This window comes from Notamacropus eugenii, chromosome 3, assembly GCF_028372415.1.
Source record: "Notamacropus eugenii isolate mMacEug1 chromosome 3, mMacEug1.pri_v2, whole genome shotgun sequence".
Classification (NCBI taxonomy): domain Eukaryota; kingdom Metazoa; phylum Chordata; class Mammalia; order Diprotodontia; family Macropodidae; genus Notamacropus; species Notamacropus eugenii.
In genome coordinates, this window is record NC_092874.1 from 476,930,790 (window position 1) to 476,943,473 (window position 12,684).

A 12,684-nucleotide genomic window follows, 5' to 3' on the forward strand; every position below is an offset into this window, starting at 1 on the left:
TTTCCCAAGAATTCTAGGCAACCAAATCATCTTGAGGTAGCCCCATTTACTCAAACTCATTCTCTAGGAGGACCTGAGATGTGGCTTCTGAAGAACTATTCCATCTTGGTACAACTCCTCCAAAAGAAAAGGCAGCATCATGGCCAGGGAGTTGCACTTGGAGTCCAGAGGACCTGGGTTCAAAGCCCACATGAGGTGCTTAATGGTTGTGTGTCCTTGGGTGCACTTCACTCACCTTTTCTGTGCCTCAGCTTCTTTAACTGTAAAATGAGGGGCAATTGGACTCAGGAACCTCTAAGGTCCTTTTTAGTTCAAGACCTATGACTTAGCATGGTCCTTTTACAGAAGAGGAAACAGTAAGCACAGAGTGTTTTTGCCTTGGCCAAGGCCCAGAGACTCCTAAGATCTATCTCTGTGATCTTGGGTGAATCAACCAATCTCCTGGTCCCTTTTCATGATCTACAATGTGAGAGAGTTGGACTAGATGGTTTCTAAGCTGGTTTTCAGCTCTAAATCTGATGCAATGATCCAGTCTGATGTTTGGGTAGAATTCCTAGTGGGTGTCTTTTTTTTTTTTTTGTCCTATTAAACAAAAAGCCAATAGATACATCCATAGAGTGTGACCCAGAGTTCAGAAATGTCAAATAATCTCAAATATAATTTTTGGATATAAAGAGGGATGCATTTCACCCATGACCCTGAGGAAAGAAGGCCAAAAGAAAGTTTTGGCTACCATCCTCTTTGAAGCAAGGAGGAAAGTAGTGCAATAGATTCATAGGTCAACTTCTGCTTTCAGAGTCAGAAAGAACTGAGTTCTTGCTCTGTTCTGTCTCTTCCTAACTGTAAGACCCAAGGCAAGTTATGTAACGTCCCTATGGCTCAGTTTTCTCATCTGTAAAATGATGGGAGTTAGACTGTGTGGTCTCTAAGATCTCTTCCAGCCCTAACTCTATAATCTTATAACCACAGCCAGAGAAATAGTCCCTTTTATCAATTAAGGAATAACTGAACTAGCTTTTAATAATGGTCATTTGTACAATTTTGTTTGTTTGCTGTGTTTTGTTTAAACAACTCACACAATTTCCAATGGAAGTGACTGTAGCTGGAGAAATAGTTGCTGCCTATTTTTTTCTCTAGCATCCAACCCAACAGGGAATTTTTCTTCTGCCCATCCTACCTCCAGATATCTGAACTGATCTCCCAGCATTAGATTTGTCAAAAGCACTCGCCTACCCAATAGTGGAAAATGAGAGTAGCAGATTATATAACCAGTTCTACTGGGGAGTCAGGGTTGGGAATGCTTTAATGTTTTTTAAATGGTTTGCTGCTTTGCCTCATTAAAGCCAAGCTCCCTCTAGATATGCCCTATTTATGCAAACAATGGGAAAGAAAAACGTGGCTCTGGGCTCTCATGGTTTTGCCATTGGATCACAGGATTTGGAGAATTCTAGCAAGGTGGTGTGCATTTCCCCAGAGAACCTTTTCCAAGCCAAGAGTTCTGCTAGCCACAGGCCAGTCTGCTTTGGAAACTGCTCTGCTGGTTTCTAGGTTTCCAATGGGAAAATCCCTGCAAGGAAAATTGATTTGGGGGTCACTGACCTCAGTGCCATCCACACTACCTTAACTCTTGTGCCATAAACAGACTTAGACTTTGTCCTAGTTGTTCAGTCAAGCTGTGTATTGTCGCTTCTGGGGCCTGTCTGATTTCCTGGGTTACCATGCTCTGTTCAGTATAAGAATTTGGCCAAGTCACAGCTGAGCTGTGTGAAAGAGGGAGCATTGGACCTCCTCCTACTTGACATGAAAAATGCTATGTTGCTTTCCAAACTCGAACAATCTGAGACTGTAAACAGTGATTGAATTAATGGCCATTGATAGAACCTGGCTCACTGATGTTACTAGGTCTAAATGCCCCATCACTGGCGCCACCGCTAACCCATCTTTATTTGGGCACTGAGAATAGCAATTCATACTTAGATGGTAACTTCATGTCTGGGATGAGATAAACAATGGCCTTCTATTCCTGAGAAGGAACACCAGAGAAATGAAGATGGTGAAACCAATGAGGAGGAGGAGGAGTAAGTGGAGAGTAAGAAAAGGGTGAGATTTAGAGGCAAAGGATCTGGGATGCGCCCTAGGATTAGGTCATGCCTGGCATTGAAGGAAAGGGTTTGTAACTGAGAGGAGGGCCAAGGAAAGCTTACTGGTGATGGAGAGTTGGGCAGAAATAGACCATAAAGAGAATAATCATGGCAGGTTATGAGGGGACTCATTTGGTAGGAGGCACTAGAATGAACTAGGCTCAAATCCAACGTCTGACTGGCTGTGATTATATGTGAAATGTACATAGTGCTACCTTTAGTATTTATCTTGGTCCTCTTTGATAATGAATTGCAATAACCAACCAATCAGTGTTTAGCTTATAGGGCTATTCATGTGATAATGGATTTGAAGGAGAAAGGGGCCTTGGGAGATTATCTCATATTAACTAACACTTGCTTTTTATAGATAAGGAAACTGAGACTCAGAGATGCTGGCAAGACACAAATGAGATCATATACGTAAGGTGATTTACAAAATATGAAATATGGCATATAATCCTAGAATGATAATGCTGCAAATAGCAAAAACTGACGCTGATGGAGGTAGCAAGGGCTACTGGAAGGTGCAAAGGATTTGGCATCATTTTGCTAGTCTACTTCTCAATTTCCTCATCTGTAAAATTAAGTAACTGGACTCAATGACCCCTAAAGTTTCTTTAGCTCTCAGGTTATGGCCCTCTGATGGATACTGGTGGAGGGGTATAGAATGGGAAGCAGATGGAGGCCATCTTGCACCAGATGGTGCAGTCCAGTGTCTCCCTTCCATTGTCTCCTGGGATTGTTGAAGAGTTACTTTCAGGGCTTGTAAATCCAAAGGACTCCACTTTTAAGGCAGTCCCTAAAAAGGACTTGTTGGTTAAATCATCTTCAAAAGTCTTCTTCAAAGGCTCCTTGTAAACAATGACTAAAACTGAAGTATGGCATAATATTAGTTGATTAAGACAAGACTACAATTTCAGTAATTTCCATCAGCTGGACATAGACAGTGGTGAAAACAATAACCCGTGACTAAATGGATACTGGATGATGGGAAGCATCCTAATTAGATGTGGCACAAATGACAACAAAAAATTGCAAAGAGAAGTTTGGGTTGCTTTTCTTTTTTCAAGACCACAATGAAAGGGGGAAAATGGGAGAAGGCATCCCTCAGACAGGGAGTTAGCATTCCCATTTTCCTTAGGAGCAGGGCACTGCTGTCTCACAATGATTTTGTGGCTGGATGGCCATTTAGCTCACACCAAATTTGGGCCCCAATCCACTTTCCTCCCTTCATGACCTGCCTCAATCCCTGAATCAAGGCCAAGTTCATTATTTAGACCCAGATGGCACTTCTGATGTTTGAGAGGGAGCCAAGCCAGAGAATGGACAAAAAAATAATAGAGGATAGAATCACAAAATTGGAGAATTGTAAGGAAGTTTTGTGGCCATCCCTTCCATCCCCCTCCAATTTCAGATGAAGAAACTATGGGTCATAGGTAAGAAGGAACTTGACTTAGTTATCACAACTAGTTTTTGGTGGAACCTGGATTAAAATCTCTGAAGAGAGAAGAATTTCTCTAAAGTGATTATTGAGGTATATCCCCCTCCCCCCAAGAAAAATTTCTGTGACATATTACAGAGATTATTTTTTATTTATAATTATTTATTTATTTAAAATATTTTATTTTTTATTTATGATTTCACTAGTTTTATTTTTTTGTTTCTGTTTTTTTTTACAAGTCAGTTATTTTTTAGGAAGAGTATTCAAAACTCACTTAAATGTAGTCTTTGTTTTGTTCTTTCAAAGAATGTCTCCACTTGTTTTAGAATATTGAAAAGCTTCCCATTCCCTGGCATGACATTGCCTTCCCCTCACATCACAGCCATAGATGGCAAACAAACCTTTGTTGGCGCAGGCCATCCATTTGAGGTTGTCGGCAAATGCAGCTTCTCTTCCTATCAGATAGGTAAAGACACGGACCTGAAAGCACAAAGAGTGAATTAACTTTCCCTTGGGGCAACATGGCATATGCTGGGCCTGACCCAGCCCCAGGTGGTTCAGCTCCCTATTGATGTCTCCATGCTTCACATCTATAGGGACGTAGTTAAGAGATCTGGAGTGGGACTGCTTGGTAATGAAGGTGCATAGGGCCCTTTGGTTTTGGGAGCCATATGGCTGTGGTTGTCATTGGGAGAAGAGGAGGTATCCACGCACTGATTCCAGCCAGAGGAGATGCCAAATCCTTTCTCTCCTGTGAAAGTCTTGCCTTTTCAACGCCAGCTTTGGGTCAGGCCTTCTGCTAAGTGCCAGGGATCAAAACTCCAGAAATCCTAGACAAGCCTAGTTGGAAATAAAGATGTGTGACTGTGTTTGTCTCCAGTGCCACTTCCAATGGGAAGCCTAGAGACAAACATAGTCACATATCTCCATAGATTTGACTAGTTATTAAAACTATCTGTCTTTTGCTCAGTTATTAAAACTACTTCTCTCTTTCAATTGTTATTTTCAAAATTAACTGTGCAAATACTACATCCCTGCCAGCAAAGACTGTTTCTTTAGCTCTTTAAATTCTGGATACAATAAGGAGCTAAAAAATATTTATGTACTTCTATTGAGCTAAATTTGCTATAGATTTGTTTCTTTTTGTCATATAGTCTTGTAGAGTTGGTGCATAATGAATATTTATTGAATTGGACTGAGTTGAATTTGTTCTAGATTTGTTTCTCTTTTTATTTTATGTCTTTCTATATGGTTGATGTTTAATAAATTCTTTTTTTTTATTTAACTTTTAACATTTATTTTCACAAAATTTTGGGTTACAAATTTTCTCCCCTTTTCTCCCCTCCCCCCTCCCCAAACCCAAGCATTCTAGTTGCCCCTGTGACCAATCTGCTCTCTCTTCTATCCTCCCTCCCTGCCCTTGTCTCCGTCTTCTCTTTTGTCCTGTAGGGCCGGATAGCTTTCTTGACCCCTTAACCTGTATTTCTTATTCCCAGTGGTAAGAACATTACATTTGATCCTAACACTTTGAGTTCCAACTTCTTTACCTCCCTCCCTCTCCACCCCTTCCCTTTGGAGGACAAGCAATTCAATATAGGCCAAATCTGTGTAGTTTTGCAAATGATTTCCATACTAGTTGTGTTGTATAGGACTAACTATATTTCCCTCCATCCTGTCCTGTCCCCCATTACTTCTATTCTCTTATGATCCTTTCCCTCCCCATGAGTGTCGACCTCGGATTGCATTCTCCTCCCCATGCCCTCCTCCATCCTCCCCCCCACCCTGCTTGTGCCCCGGTCCCCCACTCTCCTGTATTATGAGATAGGTTTTCCTATCAAAATGAGTGTGTATTTTATTCTTTCCTTTAGTGGAATGTGATGAGATAGACCTCATGTTTTTCTCTTGCCTCCCCTCTTTATCTCTCCACTAATAAGTCTTTTGCTTGCCTCTTTTATGAGAGATAATTTGCCCCATTCAACTTCTCCCTTTCTCCTCCCAATATTTCTCTCTCACTGCTTGATTTTATTTTTTTTTAAGATATGATCCCATCCTCTTCAATTCACTCTGTGCACTCTGTCTCTATGTATGTGTGCGTGTGTGCATGTGTGTGTGTACGTACTCCCACCCAGTACCCAGATACTGAAATGTTTCAAGAGTTACAGATATTGTCTTTCCATGTAGGAATGTAAACAGTTCAACTTTAGTAAGTCCCTTATGACTTCTCTTTGCTGTTCACCTTTTCATGGTTCTCTTCATTCTTGTGTTAGAAAGTCAAATTTTCTTTCCAGCTCTGGTCTTTTCATCAAGAAAATTTGAAAATCCTCTATTTCATTGAAAGACTATTTTTTCTCCTGAAGTATTATATTCAGTTTTGCTGGGTAGGTGATTCTTGGTTTTAGTCCTAGTTCCTTTGACTTCTGGAATATCCTATTCCATTCCCTTCGATCCCTTAATGTAGAGGGTGCTAGATCTTGTGTTATCCTGATTGTATTTCCACAATACTTGAATTGTTTCTTTCTAGCTGCTTGCAATATTTTCTCTTTCACCTGGGAGTTCTGGAATTTGGCCACAATGCTCCTAGGAGTTTCTCTTTTTGGATCTCTTTCATGCGGTGTTCTGCAGATTCCTTGAATATTTATTTTGCCCTCTGGTTCTAGAATCTCAGGGCAGTTTTCCTTGATAATTTCATGGAAGATGATGCCTAGGCTCTTCTTTTGATCATGGTTTTCAGGTAGTCCCAGAATTTTTACATTGCCTCTCCTGATCCTATTTTCCAGGTCAGTTGTTTTTCCAATAAGATATTTCACATTATCTTCCATTTTTTGAATCTTCATGCTATGTTCTGTGATATCTGTCTTTCTCATAAAGTCCTTAGCGTCCATCTGTGCCATTCCAGTTTTGAAAGATCTATTTTCTTCAGTGAGCTTTTGAATCTCCTTTTCCATTTGGTTAATTCTGCTTTTGAAAGCATTCTTCTCCTCATTGGCCTTTTGAACCTCTTTTGCCAATTGAGTTAGGCTAGTTTTCAAGGTGTTAATTTCTTCAACATTTTTTTGGTTCTCGTTTAGCAGGGAGCTGATCTGCTTTTCATGCTTCTCTTTCATCCCTCTCATTTCTCTTCCCAGTTTTTCCTCCACCTCTCTAACTTGATTTTCAAAATTCTTTTTGAGCTCTTCCATGGCCTGAGCCCATTGGGTGGGCTGGGACACAGAATCCTTGATTTCTGTGTCTTTGCCTGATGGTAAGCATTGTTCTTCCTCATCAGAAAGGAAGGGAGGAAGTGTCTTTTCTCCGAGAAAGTACCCTTCAATAGTTTTATTTCTTTTCCCTTTTCTGGGCATTCTCTCCAGCCAGTGGCTTGACCTCTGAATATTCTCCTCACACCCACCTCGCCTCCTGGTCCTCCCAGCCAGCGTTTGGGGACTGAGATTCAAATGCTGCTTCCCGCCTTAGGGCTTTTGGCGGGGGCAGGGCTGCTATTCAGTGTGAGAATTAAGTTCAGGTGGTCAGGTCGGGGCAGGGCTGCCTCTCAGGCACAGTTCCCTCAGGGGGTTTATGCACAGACCTTCCACAATGGATCCAGGCTCCAGCCCGCTTGGGGAGCCCCTGTCTGCAGCCGCCTCTCAGCTTCTATCTCCCAGGGGGGCCCGAGCCATGGGGGCACCCCACTCCCCTCTCGACCCGCCAAAGAGACTCTCTCACCAACTCTCGTCACCTGTGGGTGGGGGGGGCTTGTGCGGCCGCTGGAGATCCCGTCTCTGAAGCCTGCTCGGATCTGTACCTCTTGGAGCCGCGCCCGCCGCAGGGCTAGGCTCCAGGTCTGCAGCGCGACGGACCTTTTGTGAGAGGTTTGCAGGTCCCTCTGAGAGTGGAGGGACCCGCGCGGCCGCTGGAGATCCCGTCCCCGTAGCCCGCTCGGATCTTTTCCTCACGGTGTCGCGGCCGCTGCAGGGCTGCACTCAGCTCCCAGTCCCGGCGCCCAGTCCACAGCGCGAAGGACCCCCCGCAAGAGGTTTGCAGGTCTCTCCGGAACAGAAATCTCCCTCACTCCAATATTCCGTGGCCTCTGGGTGCAGAATTCACTGTGAGTTGGTCCCCTCTAGCCGTTCTGTGGGTTGTGGGTTCGGAGCTATGTGTATGTGCGTCTTTCTACTCCGCCATCTTGGCTCCGCCCCCCTGTTTAATAAATTCTTATTAAATTGAATTGAATGAAATTTGCTCTGGTTTTGTTACTTTCTATCACTTTGCACAGTTGATGCCTAATAAATACTTTTGAATTGAGTTAAATTTTTGATGGATTCTTGAGATTTTTAGATCTCTCTGGTCCAAGGAGCCATTAAGACCACTTGCTTCATTAAGTGCATGGACACAGGCTCTGAATATCAAAGTGGTCCAAAGACCCAAAATTTTTGCCTGTATGAAAGATGGCCTTAGTTCACTACACCCAGATTGCTTGTGAAACAGCTGACTTGGGCGAGAGATGGCGGCCATTTGGGGATAATTGAATCCAGTTCTTTTTCCATCATTTCGGAATCCCTAGCTCCCTTGAAGATACAACTCAACTGCCATCCGCTGATGAGTCCTTTCTGTTTCTGAAATTCCCTTGTGTTCCTTTGTAGTATAGTTGGATTATTTGGTAATTACTATTTATAAATTTGTAAATGCTTATTACTTTACTCTTAAATACCTGCTAGTGTACAGCATATTCTCTGCTTCCCACCCCATGTCCCATGCAAGTTCCCTGTGGATGGGACTGTTTTGCTTGCATCTTTATTTTCCCAAGTCCTAGGGTAAATGACCCACCACATACTCCACACTTAGTAAATGCTGAAGTGAATTGAACTGAATCAAGCAACCACACTTTCGAACAATCTGGAGCTTCTTACAAGGTACAGGAGACTATCCAGGAGACTATGTTCTCCTGTTGTTCATTGTTTTCCAAAATCCCCAAAAAGACTTCCTCATAAATCAAAGCTTCCATGAAACAAATCCTGGCACCCACTAAGCTACAGAGTGGAATGGGGTGCAAACCTCTATGATGTGGGAATCAGTACGTGGAAGGTTTCCTGAGTCTTCCCTTCAGCCTCTCTGGCAAACCTACTTCTTGCAACTATTCACAGAACCAATTAAACCTAGTTCTTCAAGCAATCACTTATGTGATTATGAATGTGAAAGGATTGTGATATATGATACATGTGTACCACAGCAGCTTTTTAAATGAGAAACATAAAATAATTAAGTGCTGATTTCAGTCATCTAGAAATCTATATTTCAAGTTGAAATGATCAGGAGCATAAATTGATTCCAGGGATTTAAAAGATGCTGAACCACACATGCTTTGATAGACTATTATGTGTCCAATTAAGTATATCAACTGTTCTTGGGTATATACGTATATATGTATATATTTTGTGAAAATGCATCAATAGAATGGACATTAATGGATATAAAGCCTCTCCCAACAAGACTCAGGAGAGGTAGTGTGGACCTTTCATTCTCCTCCTCAGTAGAATACCAGCCTCTTACGGCCAGGGCTCTAGTTTGCTTCTGTCTTTGCATTCTCAGCAGTGACTAACCTGCGGAGACAATATACTTCATAATGTTTGTTGATGGATTAACTAATTGACTTACTTGCCCAGTGTTTAATAAGCCTAATACCACAAACACAATCATAATTGCTGGCTTGGTGGATTGGATTCAGGAGACACATGCTCTATTTCCCTCAGATCCCTAGGAAAGGGACCTCTCAGGGCTGCTCTAATTAGGCCCACAGGCTTCTTACTTGGCTGAGGCCCCCTATATTCCTTGAACTCTCAAGAATTAAGAAGAAGTGAAATTGTCCAAAAATGGTATGGCCCAAGAAGGCATCTACCTCAAAGGGAACTTTCCTGGAAAGGAAAACCACTGATCTTTTCCCTGGGAGATAGGGACAGGATTAGCTGGACTCAACAGTCCAAGGACCTTGGTTTAAAACCTTCCTCTGACACCATCTACCTATGTGACCTCAGGAGATTTACTAAGTGGGGCTCAATTCTGTAGCCTCTGTGGTCCCTTTTAGCTCTAAATCAATTATTCTATGATGGATTCAGAAGCAGGCAACGAGGTAGGCTTTATGAATTACAGTGAAGCAGGAACCCTTGTCATCTCATGAAAAAACAAACTTCAGGAGATGGGAACGCTATATATTGAACTTTTTAAACATGAATTCCCATCTATAGTCAAATAAAAACTAGGTCCATATCTGGGCAGGATTTACCAACGTCTAGGACACTCATCCATCTGTCTGACTCTCTAGGGATGAATCCCAGGATTGTTGGATTTTGGAAGTAAAAAGAACCTTAGTGACCATCACATACAACTTCTTCATTGTTCAAATAGGGAAACTGAGGCATAGAGTGATGGAGAGACTTGCCCAGAATCCAAGAGATAACAAATGGTAGAGGAGAGAGATTTGGACTCAGGAACTTGCCTCAGTCCAGGAATCTCTCTGTCATATACATAGATTGATGTCATCTCTGCTTTTTGGAACCCCTGGCTCTGATCAAACCTGAGCTCAAATGTCACTGCCATGCTTCATTGAAACTCGTTTACTTCCCCTGCAATTGCTATATGTTTACTTTGTATGATCTTTGCATTTTCTTGACTGGGCACACATTTTCCTAGAGGAGAATGTAAGTTTCAGGACAAAGATCATTTTCTCTTTCTTTTTAAATATGTCTCCACAGAACCTTGCAGGAAACCTTGAACAACGTAGGGGCTTAGTAAATGCTTGTTGGTTTGCATTGAGGTTTTTGTCTTTGAATAATATCATAAGATTGATCATACACTTAAAGAAAGAAGGGAAAAAAACCAATCCATATAGAGCCATATGGAAAAAAAAAGTTACAAATTAGAGAAATGCAAGTCAAAGCAGTTCTATGGTTTGACCTCACATATATCAGATTGGAAAGATGAAAAAGAAAAGAAAGAAAATGGCAAATATTGTAAAGACTGAAGGAAAGCAGGAACATTAAATATACTATTGGGGGAGCATCCAACAATTCTGGAAATCAATTTGGAACTATTCCCATAAAATTAATAAACGGTACATGCTCTTTGACCCCACTCTTCCACTGGCATACATATCCTAAAAAGATCAAAGAAGGATGGAAAGGTTCTATCTGTACAAAAATAATAGGAACTTTTTTGTGGTGGCACCTCCCCTCAAAAAAACTGGAAAGTAAAGAAGTTCTGAATAGTTGGGAAATATTTAAACAAATTGTGGTCAATGAACACATTAGAATAATACGATGCTCTTAGAAATGATGAAAGCTTCAGAGAAAGCTGGGAAGATGGTTGTGAACTGAGGTAGAGTGAAGTGCACAGAGCCAGGTAAACAATTTCTTCCCTAATGTCTATGTTGTAAAGCAAACATTTCTGAAATACTTAAGAATCAGACAACCGAGTTACCAACCTGGATTCCAGAGATTGGATAAAGAAAAATTGTGCTCTGCCAGTCTCAGTCCATGACAGAGAGGAAATGAGAGGTTAATGGGCTGGATCAGGAAGTCACTGATGGGCATGGAGGCTAATGTGGGATTGGTTTTGTTTTGAGTGTGCCCAGGTAATTCAGAGGTTCTGAATTTTCCTAGCAAGTGGAAGGGTATGAAATGAAAAAAAAAATGAATGTTAGATGATTGTTGGAAGAGGATGTGAGGATATAAGGGAAAAAAGGAAAGCAAATGGGAGAAGGGGAAGGAGAAAAAAGAGTAAGAGGAGGAGAAGGAGAGGAAAGAAGGGAGAGAGAAAGAAAAGGAAAGGAGGAAGAAAAGAAGGGAAGGAAGGAGAAAGGAAACAAAAGTTTCAGAGCAGAAGGTAATATTAGAAGCTTCTAGATGGAGAAGATCTAGAAGGATCTCAGAGGCCATCCAATCTGACCCCACCACCACCACTACCATTTTATAGGACAGGAAATTGGTACTGGAGGAGTTTCGTGACTTGCCTAGAGGCTTTTGAGCTCTCAGTACTCTTTAAGTATTATGTATTCCTTTCATTTAAAGTTCTTTCAGTACAGTCACTTTATTTTTGCTGCCTTCTAAGAAGATGTGAGATGAGGCAGGGGTCATAACAGCATTTCCTTCCCAGGGGTGTTTGTAAAGATAAAATCAGATTGTTATTATGAAGCATTTTGCAAACTTTAACGCACTACATAACTTTTTGCTATTCTTATCATAATTATTAATATCAATATTATAATTATTGGCTTTTGGCTGCAGACCCTGGTTTTCCTGAAAATGAGAAGCAAACAGCTGATCCCCCTAGGGCTGTGACTAGAGAGGGAAGCCAGGCGCCTATGGGCATCAGGACCCTGATGCCTCCCACCTCTGTGGGAGGAAACAGCAAACAGCCAAGAGGCCATTTGTTTTGGAGTAAAGGCTAATGGCTGCCAGGCTCCACACCCTTCAAAGGAAAAAACAGAGTATAAAATTCTGAAGGGAAAAAGGAAAGCTCTGCTCTACTGTTTCCTTTCTCTGAAGAATCATTAAAGGTTCACATTTTTGCTTCGGGGCATTGCAGCTCTTCTGAGATTCCAAATTTTGAAAGATGGCAACCTGCTTGGAAAAGCAACTGGTGTGTGCCAAGCTCAAGGCAAAAGGCTGATCGCTCCTGACAGAAAAGCAATGCAAGTATCACTGGCTTTTGTTCATCTGTGTCAGAGCCTGAGGTTCCCTCAGGTGGCCACTCAGTGTACTGAAGTTGAAAAGACCCATAGATGCCTCAGTGAACCTCCTACCCATGAAGGGAGGATTGTGTTCCTCTACAGCCTTTTTGGCAAATGACCTAAAAAAGCAAAGTTTCCATCAGAGAAAAACAGAAAGACAAAAAAAAAAAAAAAACAACCAAAAACCAGAAACTAAATCAAATGGAAGGGTCAAGAGGGCCTCCCCCAAGACCTTCCCAGGCACTGGGGATACAAGCAAACAAATGAAGCATTTCTTGCCTCGAATAGCTTATAGATCCCTCAGTGACATTTTAATAGGACTTTAAGGTGGGGTTTTTAAACATATATTTACATGCTTTTTACATACAAGATCTCATTTCATCTTCACAGCAATTCTGAGA

General features: G+C 41.7%; 1 protein-coding gene across 2 annotated transcripts in view; it reads right to left on the reverse strand.

Annotated features, from left to right (window-relative positions):
- The window catches only part of CACNA2D3 (calcium voltage-gated channel auxiliary subunit alpha2delta 3), a 1,103,218-nt gene that overhangs the window by 414,553 nt on the left and 675,981 nt on the right, over nt 1-12,684 (reverse strand). For both annotated transcript variants that reach the window (XM_072599035.1, XM_072599036.1), the window contains exon 12: nt 3,984-4,062. In XM_072599035.1, coding sequence (XP_072455136.1) covers nt 3,984-4,062 — 79 coding nt within the window. The remainder of the gene's footprint in view (nt 1-3,983; nt 4,063-12,684) is intronic.